This window comes from Anguilla anguilla, chromosome 1, assembly GCF_013347855.1.
Source record: "Anguilla anguilla isolate fAngAng1 chromosome 1, fAngAng1.pri, whole genome shotgun sequence".
NCBI classification, from domain to species: Eukaryota; Metazoa; Chordata; class Actinopteri; order Anguilliformes; family Anguillidae; genus Anguilla; species Anguilla anguilla.
In genome coordinates, this window is record NC_049201.1 from 7526169 (window position 1) to 7553870 (window position 27702).

General features: G+C 50.4%; 1 protein-coding gene across 2 annotated transcripts in view; it reads right to left on the reverse strand.

The window, feature by feature from the left end:
• The window catches only part of mideasb (mitotic deacetylase associated SANT domain protein b), a 28721-nt gene extending 2987 nt beyond the window's left edge, over nt 1–25734 (reverse strand). Inside the window, exons 1-11 of one of the 2 annotated variants that reach the window (XM_035414668.1) lie at nt 24151–25734; nt 20554–20859; nt 19276–19627; nt 18783–18849; nt 10026–10168; nt 9662–9765; nt 6947–7022; nt 5841–5929; nt 2939–2995; nt 2160–2282; nt 1388–1599 (exon numbers count right to left, since the gene is read on the reverse strand). In XM_035414668.1, the coding sequence (XP_035270559.1) occupies nt 1388–1599; nt 2160–2282; nt 2939–2995; nt 5841–5929; nt 6947–7022; nt 9662–9765; nt 10026–10168; nt 18783–18849; nt 19276–19627; nt 20554–20859; nt 24151–25701 (3080 nt within the window). In that variant the 5' untranslated portion in view covers nt 25702–25734. Of the gene's footprint in view, nt 1–1387; nt 1600–2159; nt 2283–2851; nt 2996–5840; nt 5930–6946; nt 7023–9661; nt 9766–10025; nt 10169–18782; nt 18850–19275; nt 19628–20553; nt 20860–24150 lie in introns of both variants that reach the window. The other variant, XM_035414661.1, reaches the window with a different exon arrangement.
• Between the last annotated feature and the right edge of the window lie 1968 nt (nt 25735–27702).

A 27702-nucleotide genomic window follows, 5' to 3' on the forward strand; every position in this document is an offset into this window, starting at 1 on the left:
GGGGGTCAAAGATCACAAAAAAAACCATGTACAATAAACGGGAGTGACTACCGCCCCCCCGCCCCCCCCCCCCCGCCCCGAGGGACTGTGGGATTACGGAGGCAGCGCGCGTGTCCGCGGGGGAGTTCTCCGAGACGGCATTCCGCAGGCAGTTGCTGGGCAGAGCAGCCCCGGCACGGGAGGCGCGGTGCTCCGGAACCCGGCTGCGTGTGTGTTGCTGTTGCTAGGAGACGAGCGCTAATAACAGTGCAGGCGCCCTAGATAGCTGCGCCGGCGTTCTGTTCCCGCCCGCTCCCCGCGCCCCGCGTCCCGCTGCCGCTCCGCACGGCTCACACCGCCGTAGCCGCGTACACAGAACACGCGAACACGCTAACGGAGGGTCCCGGGCTCGGCACGAGGGTGCGGAGCCAAGCCGGAGTCGCTGGCTAGTCCAGCAGTATGAAGGGCACAGGAAACCCTGTCCTGGATCAGAATTATTTCGAAACCCCTGATTGGAAGATGGGTGTTTGCGCTTCTCCGGGTGTGCGGGACCAGTTAAGTCGCCCATCGTCATTAGCAGGCGGTCCGTACCTGTCCCAAAATCTGATTCGACCTTTCCGGCAGCAAGCATGGCTATCATGCACCCACAATAGATGCTGTCATTTCTGACAATGAACTACTGGCACTTTTCTTGACAAAGCAAGTTTACGACTTTATGATTTTAGGGTTGTGCCTCTGCTACACATTTTTATAACCTTTGATCTCCTCATTATATAACGTCATTAATCTGGAAGTACTTTGCACAATTACTCAGCCAAGAACTCAACTTAAACACCTTCACCAAATAACATGGCCAAATCATTTACTTCGTACACGACAAAAATACAAGTGCTGCTGTTTGCTTATCCACAATCTTTCAGAAAAATTGTTTATAGAACAGTTTGCATTCACTGAAATAATTCAAATAAAATGAATTCACTCTTTTTTAAAGCAACACCACGTTGGTTGCATCTGATCCCCACATCACAGACACTGAGACAGGCATCCTGTAGTACTGACCAATCTTCACATCACAGACACCCCAAAGCAGTACTGACCAATCCTGACATCAGACACTGAGACAGGCACCCTGTAGTACTGACCGATCCTGATATCACAGACACTGAGACAGGGACCCTGCAGTACTGATCGATCCTGGCATCATAGACACTGACACATGCGCCCAGCAGTACTGACCGATCCTGACATCACAGACACTTAGACAGGCACCCTGCAGTACTGACCAATCCTGACATCACAGACACTGAGACAGGCACCTGGCAGTACTGACCAATCCTGACATCACAGACACAGACAGGCACCCTGCAGTACTGACCAATCCTGACATCACAGACACTGCAGTACTGACCTGCCACACTTCTTGCAGGGGAATTCCCCTTCTTGGTTGGTCTGGCCCTTCCCGGCGGTCGACGTCACAGGCTTCTTCCCGGCGGTGTCGGGGCGGGGTTTGGAGGGGGCGGGAGGGGGCTGCGGGTGCGGCTGAGGGAGCGGGGCCTGACTGACCCCCCAGGACGGCTGATCCCTCCTGGGTTCTTCCTTCAACAGCAGCACAGCACCAACCTGGCAACCCGGACAGTCACACAATGTTAACACCACAGCAGACTCCCATCCATCCCCAATCCAGGTACACGGCAGTACAGAAAGCTCAAGGCATCTCTATTGGGAAGTGGAACAGCCTTATGCAGGAACTGCATGTGCAGTGTTGTGGTCAATACTCAATATCCCTCACAGCTACTGGGAACTGCTGCCTAATAGCCATTATTAGAGGTCAATTAAATACCACGAAACACTGCCTATATGCATGCCCTATATCAGCTAACTGTGAGGTCAGAAATTACAGCTTTCAAGTCCCCAGCTAGGCTAAATGGTGAACTATTGGCTCACAGAAACACTGTTTCATAACAGCTCGTCATCTGCCACAAGAGGGCAGCATATCTAAAAGATATTCCTTCCTGCAAACCTTGTGAAACATAATTAAAAACCATATTTCAGATTTCTATCCAGGGTTCCATTTTACACATTTATATATCGTAATATTAAACAGGATTTCTTCAAATTATATAAAACTGTTATTTGTCTTCCCCCTCCCCCACCCGCAAACACCCCCCCCCCCCCCTTACGTTCTCAGAGGCCTGGAGTGTTTGTGTCACCCTGGGGGGGCTACTGTTCTGTTTCCTGTCACATGGCCCATCCCACTTCTGGTCAGCGTCTTCCTCCTTCCGTGTTTCATATCGTTGCGAGCTCTACGGTAAAGAGACCATTCATTATAACGGCGCACCTTACTTGCATTGCTGTAACTGCTCATGCTCATCTCAATTAACAGAGAAAGCTTATTCGTCCCTGGTTCAGTGGAGCCACCAACGTCAACAAGCATTAGTTCTGGTCATGCAATTAACCGCTTGCCCTGATTAATCACTGTCTCAACTGAAAAAAATCAGTTTCCTACCATAGTTACAAAAGGAGTTTGCTGTTAAAGGGAACTCGGGTGACCTGCTAGACATCAGGTGGGCAGCAGTGTAATTGTCAAGGAACTGGGCTCAGCACCACAGAGGTTGCAAGCTCGACCCCCAGGAATAAAGCCGCCAACGTTTCTCTATGTTAAAGAGCACAACTGCTGCCCCTAACTCTTCAGTAAGGCACTTGAACTGAACGGATTTCCGAGCTGAATAATCATTAGCGAATGCACTCCCTGTAAACAGACACTCCGGATGAGAGCGTGACGCATGCTGAGGGGCTGAACGCAGCGTAAAAAAAAAAACAGAGGGGCGACTGAGCACGGCGGACGGGACACCCCCCCCCCCCCCCCGCGCACCTTGACGTCCACCTCCGCCTCGGTGGCTTTCGCCTCGGGGGGCTCGGTGTCCCCGTAGATGAGGGTCCCGTTGCGGCCAATCTTTACCTGCTTCTTGTAGGTGTAGTAGAACTCCACGCACTGCGCCACCGTCTTTGTGCGCACCTGCAGACCGGGGGAGAGACACACAAGAGGAGGAGGCTCAGACGCATTCAGTTATCACATTTAAAAGTAGAAGAAGAAGAAGAAGCCCTTAGTCTAACACCCAATTCAAGCAATTTCCTGCGAATCCTTGGAAAACGTCAAATATCATTCATTGCATTTTGTGGAGGCAGTTCAACAGCCAATTCAATCAGGACAGACAAGCCGGAGCCTGTATCTGAATAGGCATGTACGAGCCGTTTGACGCTAGGTTAAAAGGATCATAAACGTCGACGTGACAAGTCTCCGCTTCCCGGCAGTAAAAATATTAGCTTCTTAAAACCTTCAGACTCGAGTTAAATGATCTTTATAAGCAGTGTATCGCTCAGAAGGTGTGCTGCAGCACCGCTGGAAATTACTTAAGGGCTCTTAGAAAGGATGACAGGTGCCGCACGAAAACAATTATCCATCATAATTATAGTTATTATCATTATGACAATAACTACAGGGGGGAGGGCGGGCCATCACACAGGTCTGGGTTTCCCATTAAACGCGCGGCGCGACCCAAGTGGCCCGCGGCGACGAACCAGAGGAAAGAGAACTACAATCAGCAGCTGCTCTTCAGGACCCCACCGCCATCCGGTGTCTCAAACACCGGCTGCCACCTCCCGCACACACTTTCCCCGCACCACCGAGCGTGTGTGTGCATTCAGACTGGCGCACACAACACCGCTCCGACGATAAATCTGGCGCCTTTCCTGGTGTGTTATCTGACATTTGAAAGGGTGCCGTTATTTTAATTAGTGCAGCAGCCGCCTAAAGTTGTCCTTGTTTTCCTGAATATGCAAAGAGAGGACAGACACTGGGAATGCTGCTGGACACTCAGAATACAGCTGGACACTGGGAATACTGCTGGACACTCAGAATACAGCTGGACACTGGGAATACTGCTGGACACTCAGAATACAGCTGGACACTGGGAATACTGCTGGACACTCAGAATACAGCTGGACACTGGGAATACTGCTGGACACTCAGAATACAGCTGGACACTGGGAATACCGCTGGACACTCAGAATATAGCTGGACACTGGGAATACTGCTGCACACTGGGAATAAAGCTGGACACTGGGAATACTGATGGATACTGGGAATAAAGCTGCACACTGGGAATACTGATGGATACTGGGAATAAAGCTGCACACTGGGAATAAAGCTGGACACTGGGAATACTGCTGCACACTGGGAATAAAGCTGGACACTGGGAATACTGATGGATACTGGGGGGGGGGAATATGCCCAGTGTCACAGGGGGAATACCGCTGGAACCACAACACAGCAGTGCTGTATCAGCCTGGCCTGGCTGGGGGCTGCTTTATATTTCTGTACCTTCGAGGCTGTGAATTCCCCCCCGTCCCTTTTCACCAGCTCGGTTAGTACCTATCATTCCCCACAGTTAGTACCCATCATTCCCCACAGTTAGTACCCATCATTCCCCACAGTTAGTACCTATCATTCCCCACAGTTCGTACCCATCATTCCCCACAGTTAGTACCTATCATTCCCCACAGTACCCATCATTCCCCACAGTTAGTACCTATCATTCCCCATAGTTAGTACCTATCATTCCCCACAGTTAGTACCTATCATTCCCCACAGTTAGTACCTATCATTCCCCACAGTACCCATCATTCCCCCCTAATGAGGATATTTTTCAGTCTGGAGCACAAGGAAGAAACGGCGTTCCCCTCCGATCCAGACAACGACAGAGGCCTTGGATCCCTCGCCACTGCTGAGCCTTAAGGACCGTCTGCTCTAAGTCCCTGGCACTTGAGTAAATCCCAGGCACAGAACAGCCAGAACAAGGACTGGGGAAGAAAGCCTCTGCTTTCCTGGCTCTCTGGTCCTGATATAGCTTAACGAGTAAACGTCCATCTATGGCGATTTATTAAAATTTCAAGCAAAAATTCAGGAAGACCTGCTGGAAGTGTGTAATTGTTTTTAGCGGTTTGTATTCTCGGCTTCTATTGCATATTTTTTTTGTCATTCTATAATTCTCTGTATGTACTGAACTTGGCCAGTTGTAAAAGCATTCTGAATGATAAAGCAGTTTCCTATGAACAGCACTTCGTACAGTGCAGTTCCATTTAACACTGCATAGGTGGAATTTTCCCCCATTGTCCCCCACGTGGAAAAAGTGATTACTCAATTATCACTTGATGATGCGTGTGTGTGTGTGTGTGTGTGTGTGTGCGCGTGTGAGGGAGAGAGAGACAAACTAAAACCTCTTCATAAAGGCCAGTTAAATATGGATTTTGCACACTCATTAATTCTCCACATTCTTTCACCGACCGACCGTAGCCAACTGCATAAATGACCTAAATAATTAGCTCTGCATAATTACGAGCTTTTATGTAATGAAGGCAATATGAAGCCACCGCTGCTGCCTACACGGGCACCCGCCTCAAATCTCTGCCGTTGCACTTTGATCTCCTCAAATCGAACGATCACGCGCCGGGTTGCCACGGTCTGCCAGGAAGTCACCGACGCCCAGACACACAAGGGCTTCAAATCTGTGATTTCTTCCCAGAGCTAAAGGCTTGAAAGGGGACGTGATTTGCGCCCTTCTGGCTCCATGAATGAAACATTACCACACAAGGAAAAGTCCCCCATCACGGATTACTTCAGTAGCACCGAGCTTTTCCATCACCGTCAATCAATTTTCTTCGACTTTGTTTCCCCGGTTAGGTCAAGAGACCGACGACACTCGAACACAGTGAAGTCATTCTTTTTTTTTTTTGCGCGCGCACTGGTGTACTGGTTTCGCATCGGGAACACACCACTCTCCCGAGCTGAGCGGGCCACATACCACTTTCTGAACCATGAAGAAGTCCTTCTTGTACGCGCTGATGCCTTTGTTGAAGTAGCGCTTCTCCGCGGGCGTCCAGGCGTCAGACCCTGGGGGGGGGGGGGACGCCAGGCAGACAGTGAGGTTACAGAGCGTGAGCACGTGCTGTGTGTGTTTACATCACAGAGAGGCTGTCTGTGCGCAGCGCAGACAGGTGAAACGCACGCACATGGGCAACCACATGGACACACACGCACGCACGCAGGCAGGCTGACACACACATACGCAGAGTCACATCCATACATACACATGTGCACGCACCCACGTGCACACACACAGACAGGCAGACACACACACACACACAGCCACATCCATACATGCACACACACACGCATACACACACGCACGCACACACACAGGCACATGCACACACACATACACACACAGGCACATGCACGCACATGCACACACAGGCACACACACACACATGCATGCACACACACACACACACACACGCACACACACAGGCACATGCACGCACACACACACACACACGCACACAGGCACACGCACGCACGCACACAGGCACACACACACACACACACAGGCACATGCACGCACACACACACACACACACACAGGCACACAATGGAACGCCTGTCTTTAGTGCTGGGGCTGCAGTCCTCAGTATGGGATTAGACACATTGGCACACTGCCAACCCCCATCCCAAACCCCTCCCCCTTCCCAAACCCCTCCCCCGCAGCCCCCCCGCCCCCACACACCAATGCCCCCCCTCCCCCCTGCAGCTTTCAACCAGCCCTCTCCATTCAGCTGTCATTGTTTACAGCTGGGGGGGGGGGGGGGTTCTAACCTATATCCCCTGCCACTCCCTAATGGGCAAACAGGCTCTGTATCCCAATACGGCTAAACACACAAGGGTAGAGACAGACAAACACACGCCTTCACACTCTCACACACACTCGCAAGCGCAGACACGCAGACAGACAGACAGACAGACAGACAGGCCGACCGACCGCGTGTGGCGAGCGAATGACAGGAGAAGAAGAGAGAGGGAGGAGGGAGGAGAGGAGAGAGGGAGCGAAACGAGTGGGGACACGCTACACACCTGAGTAGTGGTAGTTACCCAGCGGGTGGGTCTTGGAAAATATCGGCTTCTTCAGCAGCAAGAGGGCAAGAGCTCCCTGAAAATCAATAAAAAAAAGCCCAATCAATATCATGTCAATAATCGGCTCAATCAATATGGTGTCAATAATAACATAGATCCTAAAATCTATCCTATACACAAACAAAGATTAACACCACCACCTGAGTCAGGACGAAAAAAAAAAAAAAACACTACAGTAAAGCCTATGCTTATGGCTCAAGACGGAAAAATGTTTTCTCTGTGTATACATGCAGGCTTTATGAACAATAAGCAAGCGCAACCTGCAGAGGAATGTTATGCAAAGACTGTTTTTACGACACCAGATTTGTGAGCGCAGTCACCAGGAGCGGTAACTAGAAGTCCGCACACATGCAGGCTATGTAACACACACATGGTGGAGGCTGCGTAACACACATATGCAGGTTATGACTGATACTGTAAATGTGCAGACTGCAAGAGGAATAGGTCCCTGCTGTAAGTCATTATTCAGTGGTGGGAAGGGGGGGGGAGAGTTTTGGACAGCCCTATTAGGCCTAGCCCACGCCTAGGGAGGAATAAAAAACAAAAAAAAGGTACTTTGCACACGTCTACGGACAGTGACCAGTTAAGTGAGCCAAATCTAAGCCAAATCTGAGCCAAATCAGGCAACAGGACCAAGAGCCAAAAATGACAGAGAAACCAAGGAGACGGGTCAGTAACAGGCATCCTGCCGCATCCTGGAACAAAAGCCGAAAAAAGAAAAAAAAGGAGAAACGGGATTTTAAAAAGACTATAGAATTCAGCCACTGAGGTGAGAAATTCACAGAGCGCAACTCAGCGAGACAGCCTGTTACCTGCCCACGGGCCCTGCCCAGCTGAGGCACATCCACGACCGCGGTGCGATTCAGTGGCAGTTGGGAAATAAGTTGGCGGCTAACACTTATTTGCACTTTGCACTGGGTATTTCACTCTTTCAAGAGAACACAGGTAATCACTGAAAGCTCCATATGTACTTTCAGAGCCTACAGCGCTGTCTGACATAATAAGACACTGTTTTAGTTCCGGCAGCTGTTACAAGCTGTACCAACCGCCATTCCTGAAAGGAGGTGTTTTTCCCGAACAAGAGGTCTAAGTGCATGCAGATTAAAAAAAAAAAAAAAAACAACTGTTTTTTTTTTTTTTTAAGGCGTCAACATTCAGTTAACTTTTTTTTTGCTTGAGCTGAGATGACATCACTGATCGAGACATCACTGATCGAGACCCTCAGATCTGCCGGGGCTGGGGCCGCTCGGAAAGTCCTGGGACAGACGGGGGGCAGGTGATTCATCGCCAAAAAGAGCCATGCGCCCCCCAGATGCGGGAAGCGAGAGAGCAGGAGGGCAGTCAGCCGCTGCAGGTACCCCAGACAACTCGGGCTCACATCGTGCAGGAGGTCTTTCAAAACCCCTGCCGCCCTACGTACGCCTCAGTTTCAAAGGCTGCCTCAAATCTCAGTCCACCGCTCCAACACAGTGCAGAGCTCACCCGAGAGCGACTATCCGACCCGCTAAAGGAATAGAATACTTAAAAGTATAATTAAAGCTCATCTCAAGTATGCCGAGTAGACTATTTTCTCCCCCCACACAGGAAGTGAAAAACTCACCACCCAGCACAAAGAACCCCCCGCCCGCCCTCCCCCAAAAAAATAAAAAAAAATAAAAACTCAGCTGAGGTAAAAGACTGAAACGCGCAAAAATCACAAACGCGTGAGCACGTACGCATGCACTCTTTTTAGAGGCAGGAGACTTGATTTGTTTCCCCTCCTGTTCGCTACTTCCTGTCGGAGGGAGGAAGTGTCCCCGCAGCCCCAGCCTGCAGTGCAGCCCCAGTGTCAGAGGGACCGCAGTGTTGTTGCAGCTGCTTGCTCTGAGCTGAGTAATGTGACAGGCACCAGCTCAGGAAACGTGGCTGCTTCGGGCCTATGTGTGAAAAGGGGGGGCGGGGATGGAGGGGTGGGGGTGATGCGGGGGTGTTTGCACAATAAAAATGCTAAACAGCCCTCCAGGTGATGATGCATTTACCCCAGCCAGTATATCTGGGAGCAGGGGAGGTGACAGAACCGGGGGGGGGGCCCGGGGGGGGGGGCCCGGGGGGAGGTTCGGTGGTGACAGCGACGCTAGTCACACGGCCTGGTCGCAGTCCAGCCGCGAGCTCACGCCACAGAGCGCTGCCCTGTCCTCGCTGGCTGAATGAGCCCAGAGCGGCGTTCCGCGGGACAAAGAGCGCGGGGGGGGGGTAAGGGGGGGGGGGGAGCAGATGTCTGAGCGACAGGCGTTAGCAGGGGGGGCAGCTCTTTTCAGGACAGCTGGGACAGGCGGATGCTGGTGGCGGGTGCGTCAGCGGCTTCTCAAAAAACTGTGCAGATGACTCGTAGCGGAGTGTTCGGTTTTCGGTTACGGAAATTCCGTGGAAAACCCGGACCCCAGACTTATGCATTCTCAGGCAAGAGAGACGGAAGGTTCGCTTAAGCACTTTTGGGGTGAAGTCCATCATGAAAGCGACAAGCCGGTGTCCTCGAGGGTGGACTAGAGCGTTTTCATCTTCCACCACAACAGGCACAACAGGGATTTTAATAAAACGCGATGAGACCTGAGATCGTCACAAATGTAAAGACCTCCCCGGTAAACCTGCCTACAAATCCCAGCATGCCGCACTTACCAGAATGTCACCCTTGCACTCGTAGAGGCAGTGAAGGGCCAGCTCCTGATTGGTCCCACCCCCACACAGAGCACTGGAGCAGGCCAGGTTCATGAGGTCATTCACTGCAGGGCAGGAGATATAGCACATCAGATATTAAACAAACAGCACATACACAGCATATGCCAGTCCTGAACCATGTATCTGCAACCAAGTGGCTCCAAATCTGTACAACATGGCGGTGCCCACGAACTATACTTCCCGAGCTTCAAAACCCTTTTCACCAAGCCCATGAAAATTCAGCGGGTGACGTCATATAATGGTTTTATACAGTCCGTGATCCGTACCCTCCGGCAGTGCGAAGGCAAGATGGCGGCCGGGTTACCTCTTTCCTGCTGAGCGGGCTTGGATTCCAGCTCGGGCAGCGGAGTCCAAACGATCTCGGCCAGGTGCTGGTCCTGCTGGGCCGCAGAACGGTCCCGCAGCTCGGGCACCTCCGCCTGGTACCGATTGCCAATGTTAATCCGCCTGAACGAGGGAGAGGGAGAGAGAGAGAGAGAGAGTGAGAGGGAGGGAGAGTGAGAGGGAGGGAGAGAGTGAGAGAGAGGGAAAGAGAGAGTGAGAAGATGAGAGAGAAAGAGGGACAGAAAGAGGAAGACAGACAGATAAATGAGAGAGAGGAAGGAGGAGAGAGAGAGTGAGGGAGAGAGAGAGAGAGAGGGGGAGGCAGACAGAGAGAGAGAGACAGGATGAGAGTGAGAGAAAGGTGCAAGACAGAGAGACACCAGATTCAGAACCACAGCAATTCTTCCACTTATCTTGCATGAAATTCATCTTTAGTGTGCAATGACACCGAACACCCAAAAGAAAAAGAAAAAACACTGACCACTATAGGAAAAACAGCACCGCCATGCTGAACAATATAACATCACCACTACACCAAGACATAGAGCACAGCTGGGGGGGGTGGGGGGTAATTGTTCGATCTTCTGATTACAACATGAGCAACACGGCCCCAAAATACCCAATATGACAACAGTAACGTTTCACCAAATCAGCACAGCTGACACCGCGATCCCTCATACTTCTTCAGATTACGATAACGAACACCGCCACCTCCTGCCCTCGACGCTGAAAATGAACGCAGCGTTGTGCTATTACAACGCAGGGCGAGGCACAGAGGCGATGACCGCGAATCACAACTTCCCAATCGCAGCAGGAAACGCAGGCCTTTCATGAACACGGACTCAAGCGAGCGCCTTTGCCGGCTCCGCGCGTAACGGCAGAATACGCCGAACGGTAAAATCCCCGACCGCTGCCCGGGAACGGTGAAAATCAATCTCTCTCTCTCTCTCTCTCTCTCTCTCCCCGACAGAACGAACGCAGCGTTCTCATTGCGCTCCGTCCCCCAGGGCCCCGACGCTGCAGACCCGCGGGGGAGAGACTCACCTGAGCGGCGCTTCATCAAACGGACATCAGACACGGACAGAACGCGCCGGGGCGTCGGCCAGGGGACACGGCAGAAATGCGAGACGCTTCCGCTCGAGCGTATCAATCACACTCGAGCATATTAATCACACTCCAGCATATTAATCACACTCCAGCATATTAATCACCCGGTAACCAACTCAGGGTTTACGGTGGTCTGACAGACCCCGACTCTGAATTCGGAAGCCGTTTAGAAATTGGAAATTAACAATAATTTTTTTTATTTTTTTTAAAATTATAATTTGTGTGCTCCAGCCATAGGCCATAAGTTTCATTTCAACTTAGGGGGAAAACACTGCAGGACCACATAGTCCTGCTTGGTCAAACGTCAAGTCTCACAAGCATACTTAGCTAAGTTTAGCAATTAATTTAGATGAAAACATTGAAGGTGACACGTCTCCATGTTTCCCCCCAAACCTACGTGCATGGCTCTAATATGAAAAAGTACATAATGAAGCATCAGATTTCGGCTCCTGGCGTCTGCGACAGGACAGGAGCTTTCAGAGCGAGAGCCATCTCCCGTCCGCACGGAGCGAGGCTCGGAGAGCTGAGAGTCATGCTCTGACACCCGGGACAGTCCCGAATCTGAGTGTTTAACAATCCCCTCGTGACCCCAGTCCTCACCTGACCCCGGCCACTCAGCGCGAGAGGACGTGACTGTTCACACGGCAAGTGACAGAGACGCCAAAAAAATACCCCACACCCAACGGTCACAAATACTCATTTATAACTACTGCACCACAGAAACCACTAGTCGGTGAAATAACAACAGCGTTATTTATTTTCAAAAAAAACATTTTCTTACGTAATATTTTTATTTACCCATTCATTATTAGTTTAAAAACTTTTTGAACTACTGTTTCTTTGGGTTGAGGGAATCAGAAGTTTTGTCGTTGCAGTTTGTAAAACTGCAAAAGTACCCTAAGCTTGGATTTAGCTATGAACAACCGACCGTGAGAAATGCTTTTTAACAGATACCACGTGTTTAAAATTCACCTATACCCACAGCTTATGGGCTAAAGCTATGGCTGTCTCAGAGGATGAGCTAAATCTACGACTGTCTCAGAGGATGGGCTAAAGCTATGCCTGTCTCAGAGGATGGGCTAAAGCTATGCCTGTCTCAGAGGATGGGATAAAGCTATGGCTGTCTCAGAGGATGGGCTAAAGCTGTGGGTGTCTCAGAGGATGGGCTAAAGCTGTGGCTGTCTCAGAGGATGGCACAAAGCTATGGCTGTCTCAGAGGATGGGACAAAGCTATGGCTGTCTCAGAGGACGGGCTAAAGCTGTGGCTGTCTCAGAGGATGGGCTAAAGCTGTGGCTGTCTCAGAGGATGGCACAAAGCTATGGCTGTCTCAGAGGATGGGACAAAGCTATGGCTGTCTCAGAGGATGGGACAAAGCTATGGCTGTCTCAGAGGATGGGACAAAGCTATGGCTGTCTCAGAGGATGGGCTAAAGCTATGGCTGTCTCAGAGGATGGGCTAAAGCTATGGCTGTCTCAGAGGATGGGCTAAAGCTATGGCTGTCTCAGAGGATGGGATAAAGCTATGGCTGTCTCAGAGGATGGGATAAAGCTATGGCTGCCTCAGAGGATGGGCTAAAGCTATGGCTGTCCCAGAGGATGGGCTAAAGCTATGGCTGTCTCAGATGATGGGACAAAGCTATGGCTGTCTCAGAGGATGGGCTAAAGCTGTGGCTGTCTCAGAGGATGGGCTAAAGCTGTGGCTGTCTCAGAGGATGGGCTAAAGCTATGGCTGTCTCAGAGGATGGGCTAAAGCTATGGCTGTCTCAGAGGATGGGCTAAAGCTATGGCTGTCTCAGAGGATGGGACAAAGCTGTGGCTGTCTCAGAGGATGGGCTAAAGCTGTGGCTGTCTCAGAGGATGGGCTAAAGCTATGGCTGTCTCAGAGGATGGGACAAAGCTATGGGTGTCTCAGAGGATGGGCTAAAGCTATGGCTGTCTCAGAGGATGGGCTAAAGCTATGGCTGTCTCAGAGGATGGGCTAAAGCTGTGGCTGTCTCAGAGGATGGGCTAAAGCTGTGGCTGTCTCAGAGGATGGGCTAAAGCTGTGGCTGTCTCAGAGGATGGGCTAAAGCTATGGCTGTCTCAGAGGACGGGCTAAAGCTGTGGCTGTCTCAGAGGATGGGCTAAAGCTGTGGCTGTCTCAGAGGATGGGCTAAAGCTATGGGTGTCTCAGAGGATGGGACAAAGCTATGGCTGTCTCAGAGGATGGGCTAAAGCTATGGCTGTCTCAGAGGATGGGACAAAGCTATGGCTGTCTCAGAGGATGGGCTAAATCTATAGCTGTCTCAGAGGATGGGCTAAAGCTATGGCTGTCTCAGAGGACGGGACAAAGCTATGGCTGTCTCAGAGGATGGGCTAAAGCTATGGGTGTCTCAGAGGATGGGCTAAAGCTATGGCTGTCTCAGAGGATGGGCTAAAGCTGACCACAAGCACAGCAGCTTTAATGTGCGGTTAATGCCTAAGCCATGCCTCACACAGACACAGGGAAGAGCACAACTGAACAGGCTCACGAGATTACACAAGCATTGCATCAGTGCAGGATGCATTCCACTCGTCGGAAAGCCACCCAGGAATTATTTATATCTAAACCTCGTGGTAATCATAACAAACAATATTCATACGCTCAACAAAAATAAGATTATTAAAACGGGAGTGACCCAGTATGAAAAGGGCAGCAAATCCTACGCGGTTCGCCCAATATGCACGTAAGCACCCTCAAGTTAAAGCTGAGTCTGTACTTTAACCTCTAATTCACAGCTTCATTTTAAATCCAATGCGCTTGAGTGTACACAGCCAAAACAACAAAAACTAGGTCACTGTCCAAATACTTTCGGACTGCATCGTCCGTTGATTTTGTGTGGGAAAACCAGGTTCTTCCATCTTTGGTTTTATCATAACACATCTGAAATTATCTTAATTTGGGGGGGGGGGGGGGGGGATCGGCATCGACTGCATTTATAACAGGCAGTCCAGGCGTTTCCCACAGGCCTGCACAATGCCACACGTGCCAGAGTGGCAGCCATGCCACGATGCCAGGCCCTGGCCTGGGGGCTCGACAGCCTGGCCCAGACGCCTGTATCACAAAGCAGGATTACCGAGTTGGCTGCGTGTCGGCACCGAGTAAAACCCGGAGCCCTCCCAAACCCGGAGCGCGGACTGCAGTAAAAACAGCCGTTCCGGGTTTTAACTCAGCACAGGTATCCAGCTAACTCACGAATCCTGCTTCGTCACAAAGGCCCCAGGACCTTCCTAAACCTGGAACCCTCCCAGTTCAGGAACGTGGACTGAAGTGAACTCAGTAACTCAGCTTCATGATACAGGCCCCAGTATAGGGTCAGTGTGTGTGTGTGTGTGTGTGTGCGTGTTATTTCTGAGCTTGGTACAGCAGCAGGCCTCGAGTAAAACACATGACTGCTGCTCTCACTCGGTGTGATTAAACACAGGACTCCGAGACCTTTTACTAGATCAGATGCAAATTATTCAGGGTTTTAAAAAATACCTTTTTTCTCTTTTTTTTTATTTTTACTTTTCCATTTTAAAAAAAGGGCAGGTGAAGCGCTTCCACCGTGGTCTTCGACAGCACGGGTGTACACAGGAGCAGAACCTAACCTGCCCGCGTTAAGCAACACCCGGGACACTGGCAGACAATCTGTAACGCTGGCATCGCCGCACTCAGCTGTTGCAAAGATTTTGGACGCGGTGGCCGGGACGCTAATCTCTGCGGCCTCTGGAAGACATTTCTATTTTTAAATTCTGGAAAGACCGCAGAACGGTTGCATAAGACCTGCTTCACAATTTCAATCAATAAGGAAAAATAAATAAAAAAAAAAAAAAAACCTATTAGAACGCGGTTCTCACATTTGATTCGTCACAACCACGTCGCGATTGGGCTTGGACAAGGCAGACCACCACCAGCCCCCGCCCCCCCCCCCCCCCCCGATTAACAGCAAAGCATAAACACTTGGAAAAAGGTGTTGTGTAAAAAAAAATAAAATAAAAAAAAAGGCTAACTGGAAAGCAAAATTCATTCATCAAATCTTAAACGCACAAACGTCTTGCATTTTACAAGGACCAAATTTAGTAACTAAGCAGGCCAGCGCTCAGTTCTGCTCAGAAAAAAAACTGGCTTCAGTCACCAGGCGGTTGCTTCGCCCAGAACAGACGCGAGTTCTGGTCCTTTATTACATAAAGGAGGATTTCGATCAACGGCCAAACACATCCCGCTTCAGATTAGGCGAGCGGCACACTGCTAACTACGTTACTACAACCGTTAGCACTGCTGCAAATAATTACAGACGTCGCAAATCCCGCACATTCAAAGCATTGATGAAATTCTGGGTACCTTCAACACACGGTCACCTGCATCTCGTTTGTGCCAATAATTAATGCTAATATGTCCTTGCACTAGCTCAGATGAAACAAAACGGCAGACATCTCCGCCTCTCCAGCACAAAGGGTCGTCTATCCCTCGTTAACTGAACATCAATGGATGCTCTTTACCTGCATGTTTTACCTTCACGGTGTCAAAAAGTGAGCCTGACAGTGAATAAAACGAGAACAGAATTCATATCCAGCCCCCTTCCTCATTTTAGGCTTGCCAGTTATCCAGCATTACATTTTTTATATTACAGGCATTTAGCAGACGCTCTTATCCAGAGCGACGTACAACAAGTGCATTGGTTCACGGTGTAGAGGTGCAAAAGAAACACGCTAGAGTGAAGTAAGGATCGTAGTGCCAGAAGTGACCACATCGATCAGGACTCCAACCCTGTAGAGTGACCTGTTCAGCAAACAACAATCCTACCAAGTACAAACTAGCACTGGACAAACAGCACCCTTCTCACAAAGATATGTGAAATGAACATATGCTATAGAAAAAAAAGAGTACCGGCTGATTAGCTAGTTCACTAGAGTCAGGGGTCACACTGTCCAGACAGTATCCAGACAAAGTGTTTTTTGCCAGATGGAAGACAGGCCTTTTCAAAAGGATGCTACCGTTATGCAGATTTTTAGCCTCGGTTTAAAAAAAACAAAAAAACATTTAGAAAGCGCACATAACAAAGTCAACACGACTGCAAGATATTCAATATTCAACATTCACGATTTCAGCATAATTTTCAAACTGATTCTAAACCAAAAATAAGTTTTCTGCAATTGCTCTTTGTCTGCACATATCATGTGGTTCATACTGTAAGTGATTTGGGCGGGCTGAAGGGACTCCTCCAAGCACAAAATCATTTCCCTTCATTGTTCCGGCCTGCTTCCCTAGTTTACAATGTGCTTCCTGTAATTCTCCGATTAAGACCAAGACGTTCAAATATCCATCGAAAGGCGAAACATGCTAAAAAATCAGTTCTATCCTGGGAAAACCAATTTTTAAAAAATGGACCTTCGCCCTTTTCTTATAGTTCCTTTCTCTGAGTCACGTCAAAATTTTAAGTCGTGTCGAGCGAGAATGGCCTTACTTGGAAATAAGTCAACAAAGTACAAGCTCTCTTATGCTTTCATGACATGCCTACTGTAAGGGATCATGTCTCAGTTAACCTTCATCTTTGCAGAGTGTGTTAAAGTGAAGGGTTTCAATGGAATATTTTCAATCTTTAAATGAATACATAAATATTAAGAAGGCACAGACAAAACAAAAACTATTTTCTCTTGGTAGGCTTGGAGGGAAGTGTGAAGGACATTAGCATGCACTTAAGTCACTTAGAAAGCAGGATGAGGCTATCTTTGGTTCAAAATGCATTAAATGTCTGAAGACTAAATGCATATTCATTTGTAACATTTCTTTCAAAGGAGAGCTCATAAATACATATCATTATTTAAGTAGATTAATATTGTTTATTGCTTTGACTTTATAAAACTTGGCGAAGTTCGGGCGCTGCGATTTGTGCATTCTCAGACTATTTACAGGGGGGGAAACAGAGTGCAGAAGGCAACCGCTATATTTGGATTTTAAGATTTCAAAGAGTTACACAGCCTCTTTGAGACGCTGATTAATATTTCAAGACACATAACGATGCTGCACATCTACGTTTTCATCCGCTAATAATGCCAACAGCCACGGTTGCATTTGTCTCGTTGGTAACTGACTATTACCTTGTGGGGATATTCCTCAATTTCATAACTGAAGGAAAAACTACCGGACACAAAAAAAAAAAAGTTTCAGCGATACATAACTCATTCAAAGTATGGGCCATTGCAACCTTTCAAAAACAAAGATAAATAACAGCTGTGGTAATGATTAAGCGCGCCTAGCGTTTGTTTCTTTAACAGGAAATTACATGGACAGTCTTCGCCAGTCCCCTCCACTCACGATTTGACACAAGTGTGACACAGGTAAGCACCTGGAAAGGGAACACATTCTTCTCTCTCTAGCCGCCTCTATTTTGTAACACGGAAGCTGAAATGCACACAATGTGGTGCATTGTGGGAAATGTGCTGGATATGTGCTGGAGCCACTTCCTATTCGGTGAGGGACAAAACAATCGTCAGCGCACTGCTAGCATTAGAAGTTGGGGCTCAATGCAAACTGCACCGATAAAAAGGCCATATTTAGCAGAACTAGAGGCGAGCTCACTCTCCTTCACAGCTGGGCACATCTGACACCTGCATAAGCTTTGTTTATATTTACTCAAACAGGAAATGTTGAGGTAAAGAACAAAAGAGCGCGTCAAGTTATCTAATCTCATCTTGCTTTATGTAAAAGATCAAAAGTCAGCTCTTCAACACAGAACGCACCGTGGGCCATTATGACCAAACTGAGGAATTACACCATTAAGAGCAAAAATAATTTTGCTCGATAATCAAAATAATTACAGTTTTTTTTCTAAAAACAGAATTGACAGTAGACACATTAAATAATACTCAGCTGGTCAACACCTGTGGTCAATTTTGAATTAATTGCCAAAAACCACATGCCCATGGCTATTGTGATAGCTAGATGAGATGTACTGGTCATAAGTGTGAAGAGCCCAGAATGTATAGCGTCACCCATTTATGATTTGATTGCTTGGATCGATGTGGCGGTATACGAGTAAAAACAGGCAAAGTGCCTGATGAGGTCACAGGCTCAGCTCCTGGACTTGCAAATGTCACGTCATCCTGCTGTAGAATGCTGTCTGTCCTACTTCTTATCAAGCCATGGGTCCAAGGTCAGCAAATCCATAATCTGAATGTTGGTTAATTCGAACAGACTGTCACTATGAGAACTTCTGACAGCAGACCGTAGATAAAAGCTTCGCTCCAACTTTTCAGCTTCCTGCTAAGATCCGTAACAAGGCAGCAAATTAACCACAGGAAATGCAACCTTTCGGTTTTCTGCAGCAGGACAAGCACGTATACTGCTGTTGTAATCAATACGCTAGCACTTATGACATAGAGGAGGCCCAGAATCACAACGCCTGGCCAACGAATCTGAGACGGCATGAGCGGGCAGGCTTCATGCCGATTTTTGGTCACAAAATAAGCAACCGCAATGCAGAACTGATACATACCAAAAAAAAAAAACTTTACTAAAAAGAACTCGGTAGTAAAAAAAACTGACTATGTAAATGACTACTTGGTGTTTCTTATGAAAGGAAACAGTCAGAGAGAGCAGGTCATGCGGGGGTTAAAAGTCTGTACTCACGGTTCGATGCTGACTGGTGTGGCCTCGCCCATCGCAGAGAGAACCGGGGGTGTTATATCACAGCTGTCTGAGTGACAGAAAAAAATGACGAAAAGAAAGTTTCATTCGTGGTTTCTTACTCCAAAACACACTTTTATGAAAAATTACAGCCCAAGCCGCATGCAGACGTCCTCAGTGCACAGAAAAAGTAAAACAGACTTTGTCAGTTTTGAACTACAAACTTCATAGTTCGTAGACCAACCGACCCATCGACTGACTTCCATCCACCCCCCCACCCCCAACTGACCCACTGACTATCTTCCAACCCCCCCCCCCACCCCCAACTGACCCATAGACTATCTTCCATTCCCCACCCAACAATCCCAACTGACCCATTCACTATATTCCATCCACCCCCCCACCCCCCAAGGCTGTCACTCAAACGAGTTCCCAGCCGACCCGCCAGGCCGGCCCGATGGCGGAAAAGCGTAAACAGGAGCAGACGTGCACTCACTGGAGCGCAGCAGGCTGCGGGTGGCGGACTTGGGCGTGGCGGGCGGCGGCAGGCCCTGGCTGTTGGCGGCGGCGGCGGCGGCGGCCGAGGACAGGAAGGTGGAGAAGTAGAGGCCCGAGCCCTCGCGCACGGGGCTGAGGATGGGCGGCGGCGTGTAGGGCGGCATGGTCAGCGGGTTGTCCGCCAGGCGCACGGGCGAGCGCAGGTGGCTCTGGTAGGGCGTGATGCTGGAGTACACGGGCGGGACGATGAAGGTGCCCGGCTTCGGGGGCGGGATGAAGAGCGGCTCGGGGCGGGGCCGGCGTTTGGACTTTTTCCCGTCGTCGTCTTTCCCTCCCTCGCCACCGCCGTTCTGCAGAGACAAAGATGGCGTGAAGGCAAAAAAAAAAAAAAGCTAATTTAATAAAATAATACTAAATAATTATGGTATTATTATTATTATTATTATTAATAATAATAATAAGAAGAAGAAGAAGAATAATAAACGCAAAAATAAAATTAAAAAACACACCTTGAAGACAACAAATAAAATGTCAATAATACAGTAAAATTTACCATGTTTTTGCCACATCCGGAATAACATCCCCTCCTCCTACGCCCCCCCAAACCCACCATGGTAAACACTTCTAATCTGTCTAATCTCACTACAGGGCAGAGCCGCAAAACCCCATCTGTGCCTGGGACTGCTGCAGCTAGGACCCGAGATGGGGGGTGCAGGGAGAGGGGGAGCAGAGGAGCGAATCTGGGGGGATGGGGTGTTGAAGGGAATTAGAAAGAGGGAGAGTGGATAGGGGAGGGTTTATAATCTCATTTACAGATGAAAAGAGCAGACAGGACAGAGCACAGGAAGGACGGAGGGAGACGGTGAAAGCACCGTGAATGCACAGTAAAAACCCTGTGAAAGTCTGTGAAAACCCTGTAAAGTTTCTGTGAAAGCCCTGTAAAGGCTCTGTAAAGGCACAGTGAAAGCACTGTAAATGCCCTGTAAAGGCTCTGTGAAAGCCCTGTAAATGCCCTGTAAAGGGTTTGTGAAAGCCCTGTAAATGCCCTGTAAAGGTTCTGTGAAAGCACTGTAAATGCCCTGTAAAGGCTCTGTGAAAGCCCTGTAAATGCCCTGTAAAGGCTCTGTGAAAGCCCTGTAAATGCCCTGTAAAGGCTCTGTGAAAGCCCTGTAAAGGCTCTGTGAAAGCACCGTAAAAGCCCTGTAAAGACTGCAAAAAGCCTGTAAAAGCCCTGTGAAAGATTAGTGTGAAAGCACAGGGCGGCGCTGAACCTCACCAGGCCGGAGCTTTCGGACAGCGAGTTCCGGAGGGAGCGTCGGCGGGTCACGATGACGGAGGGCTTGTGCTCGGGCTGGCCGAGGCCCGGCAGGCCCGCGGGCCGGGCAGGCCACGCCCCCAGCGGGTCCGCCTGCTCCCGGTCGGGCGAGGGGTGGTCGGCCCTCCGCACCGGGACGGACACCGGGATCACCAGCGGCAGCAGGTCGTCACGGGAACGCTTGGCACTCACGCCCTCCCTCTCGCCCGCGCCTCGGCCCGGGGCGGCCGCCGTACCGCCGGGCATCCAAATCTCCCCCGGCTCCGGCTGGAACACAGAGACACACCTGAGACCTGCGTCCCCTCCACCACCTGTACCCATCAAGCTCAAAGCTAATGTTACTGTTAACAGCAGGATATACCAAATAGGTCCACCTGATAGAATATAAAATAATAAATGTAGTAACTTCAAAGATTCCAGATTCACAGGCACTTTCATTTTCATTTTCATTTTCATTATGCAATCGCTGGGCCTAAAGTGGGGGGGGGGGGGGCGTTTTCAGCGATACTCTTGTAGTTTCTCAGTCCAGCACAGCCCAGGCCACGTACAGTAAACTGAGGAAACTACACTGCAGAGAGAGCCAGAGAGAGAGAGAGAGAGCCAGTGAGAAAGAAAGAGAAGGAAAGAGAGAAAGAGCCAGAGAGAAAGAAAGAGAGGTGGGGGGAGAGAGAGAAAGAGAGGGGGGAGAGAGAGAGAGAGCGGCGCACTCAGGCCCCTCCCTGGCCTGGGGGCGGAGTTTTGCAGGAGTGATGGAATGCAGGCCAGCAGCTTCTACCGCCGGTGCCACGGTCACATGATCAGGTGAGCCTCACACACAGGCATGCTGCAACTTACTTCTTTTTTTTTTTTTTTATTTTTTTTTTAAAGTACATCTCTACATATTTGAATGTCTTTGCTGCGCCATCTGCCCACTTCCCTCCGCCCCGTGGATTACGCGGCGCAGTTCTGCCCCGAGGCTCGGAACACTGAAGCGAAAAAAAAGCGTCGTCCTCCTGGCGGTCTGCGGCCTGTTCCACTCTGCCGCTGCCTGTGCAGTTCCCACACGCGGCTGAACGACAGCGAATGGACAACACAGCAGGACGCGTCCAGGCCGGGTCAGAGAATCCCGCGCGCGCCTTTTTCAGCTGAGCACATACACACGGTCTTTAATTCCGCGTTCGCTCTGCTCTGTAAATTCCTAGTCCCTCACAGTTAATTAAAAAACCGAGTCCTTTTGGCACCATGAGTGCAGACAGATGCACTGGGTAGATACTTCGTGTTCTTGCGAAACAGCAAGCCAAAATCCTTTTCGCGATAACACCAGAAAATGAATGTGTTAAATCAAGCAACTGGCAGACACAAATTTTTATTTTGTTTCCCTGATAACAATTTCCTGTGCAGCATGTAATATTGACATTGCAAAAGTAAGGCGACCTGTGGATCCGTGTGTGTGTGCGCGCGCGCGCATGCACACACATGCCTGTGTTGGTGGGTGCACACATGTGCATGTGCGCGCGTGTGTGTGAGAGAGACACAGAGACAGAGAGAGAGAGAAAGAGAGAGAGAGTGAGAGTAAAATGGACGGTTATTTTGATTTGCATCAGTGACTTCTGTTCTGCTCCACCTCAACTGTTTTTTTTTTTTTTTTGTTGAAATCAAGGTCATGTGACAAGAATTCAGAGTAACAGCAGCCTCCACTGTGTGCTGTGCTACTCAGCTAGCACACTAAGTCCCTTCATAACCAGAGAGAATGACTGCCACATTATGTGTCAAGTCAAATATTTTTTTACCGCCTCGACTGAATATAATCACAATAAGCCATTGCCACTCGGAGTCCTGGGGTGGATATGAAAGTTTTCAAGCCAGGAAGCACACTTCATGTGCTGATTGCACAAACTGAGAAAGAGAAGTGAGTGTGTGAGTGAGTGTGTGTGTGTGTGTGTGTGTGTGTGTGCGCGCATGTTGTATGATTAACACAAATCCTCTTTCGAAAACACGCACGTACACACATCATTTCTGCCTTCACTTCTTTCACACATCCACTCACATTCTCATGAAAACACACACACACACACACACACACACACACAGTACACGCACGCACACACACACACGCACACACATGCACACAGTACACGCACACGTGCACACGCACGCACACACAGGTGCATACACACAGTACACGCACACACACACATGCACACAGTACACGTGCACACGCACGCACACACACACACGCACACACATGCACACAGTACACGCACACGTGCACACGCACGCACACACAGGCGCATACACACAGGCACACACAGGCGCATACGCACAGGCACACACAGGCGCACACACAGGCGCATACACACACAGGCGCATACACACAGGCACACACAGGCGCACACACAGGCGCATACACACACAGGCGCATACACACACAGGCGCATACACACACAGGCGCATACACACAGGCACACACAGGCGCATACACACAGGCACACACAGGCGCATACACACAGGCACACACAGGCGCATACACACAGGCACACACAGGCGCATACGCACAGGCACACACAGGCGCATACACACAGGCACACACAGGCGCATACACACAGGCACACACAGGCGCATACACACAGGCACACACAGGCGCATACGCACAGGCACACACAGGCGCATACACACAGGCACACACAGGCGCATACACACAGGCACACACAGGCGCATACGCACAGGCACACACAGGCGCATACACACAGGCACACACAGGCGCATACACACAGGCACACACAGGCGCATACACACAGGCACACACAGGCGCATACGCACAGGCACACACAGGCGCACACACAGGCGCATACACACAGACACACACACACAGGCCTAATTCCTCTGGAACATATTGATACACTTTTCCCTTCGCCTCCCACCGCCTCCCTCAGTAACCCGGCGCAGAGCGGGCCGTGCCAGGTTTCTGTTTGCACTAGTGGGCGTTCGCGCACTGCGCGTCCGTGTCATCACCGCTGCACGCCGCTCTCCTGTGGGATCGCCGGGAGACGTACACAAACAGGCTCGGGGCGGTGCTCGGCGACACACACAGATCCGATTCCTATTCACAGACCTCTCGCTGCCAGTGTCAAGGAAACTACCGGTGTGTCATCACATTCATGCTGCAATACCATAAGCTAACCGCTAAAATACTCTACTGCGCGAGCTCTGCATGCAACATTTGAAGCGAGGTGGGGGGGGGGGGGATTTAGAGAACATTACATGTACATTAGCTCTTTTAGTGCTTCAACTGAAGTAAAGAATCAAACATTTTGGGACACAACAGCTACTCCTTTAAAGCCGCTCTTGGAAATTTAAAAGGCACTTTGTATCAGCGAACACACTCCTCAAAAAAAAATTAAGAAATAAATAAATAAAATTAATAAAACAAACCTGGAACTCATCTTTAACCACACACCAAACTACCCACATTTCCAAACAGCGCCACCCCGTTTAGAGTAACCGAATGAACGAAGCCCTTCACAGCGTTCCAGCGCACGAACGGCCGAGGGGAAGCTAGCGGAATGCGGCGGTGGTTACCTTGACGACCTGCGGAGGCAGCGACTCCATCTCGGAGGCCTTCTGCGCCAGCGTCTCCAGGTTCACCTCCTGGGACGCCCTCCTCTTCCTCCGCGTGCTCTGGATCACCCCCGTGGCCGCCGTTTGGACGTCCTCGTTGGCGGGGGCCCCCCGGCCCTCGGGGCCCCCGTTCTGGGGCCCCTGGCCCGGCTGGGACATGGGCGCCAGGAAGGGGCCGTCACCCGACGGCGGCACGCCCCCCTCCTTGGAGAGCCGACGGGACCTGCGGGGGGCGGGCTGCGGGGCGTCCGGGGGCGGCTGGGGGCCCGACGGGAACTTTTGGGGTTCGGCCTCGGGAGGGTCCACGGGGACCTGGACGCTGGGCCCCTGGGGTGGGGCCGGGGGCCCCAAAGCCTGAGGTGGGGGCTGCTGAACGTGCGGGTTGTCATGGAGCAGGTGGGTGCTTTGGAAGAAGTTTGGAAAGTGTTGGTTTGGGTGTTGAATTTGGGCCGGGTGTGGTTGAAGCTGGTGCTGCTGCTGTGGGTGCTGCTGCTGCTGCTGCTGTTGGTTTTGCTGCTGCTGCTGTTGCTGTTGTTGTTGCTGCAGCTGCTGCTGCTGCTGCTGCTGTTGCTGCAACTGCTGCTGTTGTTGCTGCAGCTGCTGTTGTTGCAGCTGCTGCTGCTGCTGCTGTTGTTGCAGCTGCTGCTGCTGAAGTTGCCGCTGTTGCTGTTGCTGCTGCTGTTGTTGTTGTTGCCGCTGCTGCTGCTGCAGCTGCTGCTGTTGCTGCTGCAGCTGCAGCTGGTGCTGGGCCTTTGGCTGCGCAGTGTAGTTCATGTTGGGCAAGGTTCGGTTGCTCTGGAACACCTGGTAGTAGTCGGAGGGGAGGGGCGGCCTGGGCTGCCCGAAGGCGACCTGGAAGGGCTGCAGCACGGACCCGGGGGCCACATGCGCCGAGGCATGCGGCTGGCTCTGCAGCACCGCCGGCTTCTGGCCCTGCTGGTAGGCCTGCGCGTGCGCATGCTGCATGGCCGCCACGTTCTGCTGCTGCTGCTGCTGCTGCTGCTGCTGCTGCTGCTGCTCCCAGTCCATGGCCCGGGCCTTGGCCACGTCCCTGTCGGCGGGGTTGGGCAGCTGCTGCTTCTCGTTGATGGGCTTCAGGAAGGCGGCCTGGCCCCCCCTGGCGTCGCTGAGGCCCACGCCCAGGTACTGGGGATAGCCCTGGGACCAGGAGGCGATGGGGATGCCCTGGGGCCACCCGGTCTGCTGCGGGGCCTCCTGGTGGGGCCACTTCATGGGCACCGTGTGCTGGTAGTGGCCCCGGCTCTGCTCGCCGCCCTTGTCGGGGCTGAAGATGACGGAGTTGACGTAGAGGTTGGGCCCCTCCGCGCCGGAGGCCGGGACGCCCCCCGCCTCGCCGGGCCTCTGCTCCGACGGGGGGGGCATGAGGCCGAAGAACCCCGCCTCGGCCGGCTGCACCACCGGCTCTTTCATGGCCACGCCCTGCTCGTTGAAGAAGGAGATGCGTTTACCCGTCCTCTTGGCGTTGGGTTTCTGCTGGGGCGGCAGGCTCATGGCTATGTCATCAAGCAAAGAGGGGGGTGGGGGGGGTGGGGGGGCGGGGTGGGTTGGTTGGGGATGGGGGGATGAGGTGGGGCGGGGCAGTGTGTGGCAGGGCACTCCAAAAACACCCAAACCACCCAGCGACACCACCGAGCCTGAGACCCTGTCTTCAGCAGGGCCTGGTTACCCAGCTGTCCGTACAGGCCCTGGCTGCGCTCGTCCTCGACTGTTCACAGTCCTAACAGAAATTATTCTAGAACAATATATGTATTTTTTAAAAAGAAAAAAAAGAACAAGACTGTTAAAGGGTGGCTGTCAGAGCTCCACTGGGGCGGGGGGGAGGGGGGGGGGCACGGCAGACAATCACAGGGAGAGGACAAGGGGTTTGAAGACTACACGCCCCTTTCCTTCTCCTTCTCCTCCTCCGTCTCCTCCTCCTCGGCCTCCTCCGCTCCAAGGTCGGTGGATCGAGACGTCTGAGGGTCCGCTCGAGGCCTTCATTCATAGGCGGAGCCCTGAGAGAGAGAGAGAGAGGTCAGCTGTGAACGCCCCCGTCCAGAGAGCCCCACTTTAACACCCGGCGGGGGGCCCATTGTCCCCCCCCACACCCCCCACTCCACCCCCACCCCCAGTATTAGCTTTGTAAAGGTGCTAGCCACTGTGAGCCTTTAATTTAGTGAGGAGCAAGAGTTGTAAAGAGCAAATACAGATTTTAAGGGAGGGTGGGGGGGGGGGGGGGCACAACACCATTAGCAACATGGCTGGCGTGATAGAGACATTTCAGGAACACACAGGGGGCCTTCAGTTGATTGTCCCGAGCGCAGAGACTGGTTAAGCAATGTCCAATAGAAAACCAGAACTTTAGTCTGCCAGTGCATCAAGCAAACTAAAGAGAATTTTCAATGATGAAATGACACCACAAAAAAGTATCTTAACTCAACCATATTTTGCCACATCAGATGCAGATTAACATCCATATAATTAAGCTGTAATTAACCATTTTGTACAATACTATGCCATTTATTTTGCTTTGTTGAAACCATTTTAGAAACAAATTTTTGTACTGAGAAAAAATAAATGCAAGATTTAAGTATTAAAGCAAAGCAAATATTAAACATTAAACACTGCTTTAAAGCAAACATTAAAGGAAAAATCACACACTGACCAAGATATTCCATAACCACATTACGGAACCTGCCTTGACTGTTATAACCAATTATTGCAGTTACCCTAGAGCATAGATCAAATTAGCTTTTTATACTGCAATACTGGCTACAGTTAAATAATTGCGTGTTCTAAATGGCCAGTTTAAACTGCACTGGCAGCTGGCTCAGAGCAGTTTTAAACGTCACGGTTTCATTTCGTTCCTGGATGTAGGCTATAGCCTACCTGACTCTGGACTCTGTGCGGCAGTGTCAAAGGTCAACTGCTCCTCAGGCTGTCTCTTCTTTTATTTATTTATTTATTTTTTTACAGTGGAGCAGGCAGAAGGCCGTCTGAAATCTGCCGAAAGGAGGAAGACGAGGGAGACAGAAACGATCGCGCAACGCTGCAGCGGCGACATCATTTGCATGCACTTCAGAAAGATTTCTTTCTTCTGGGCCTTCACGGACAGTGAGTTCCAACAGCGCTAAGCCAGCTAAAGCGCCAAGAAATTAAATCTAATTTAATTTCCATTCCTGTGTACATCGATAATAACATGCTCTTCTGAAGTTACTCCACATCTGTTCCTCTAATACAATCTGGTCTTTTCTGTTTGGTAATTAATATAGATAAACAATATAGCAGAGAAACCCTGCTGTGTATCTATTTCAGTTTTTCCCCCCCGCACCTGTGGAAGAGCTAAATCTGCATCTCCACCAAAAGCACCCAATTATACCATCTGCACAATTATACACATAACCACACGACATATGTTTAAAGCAGGACTTCTGTGAATAGAAAAGCATTCTGTGTTTGGCTAAAAATAAGAACATAAACTCACGCACGCACAAAAAAAAAAAAAAAAAAAAA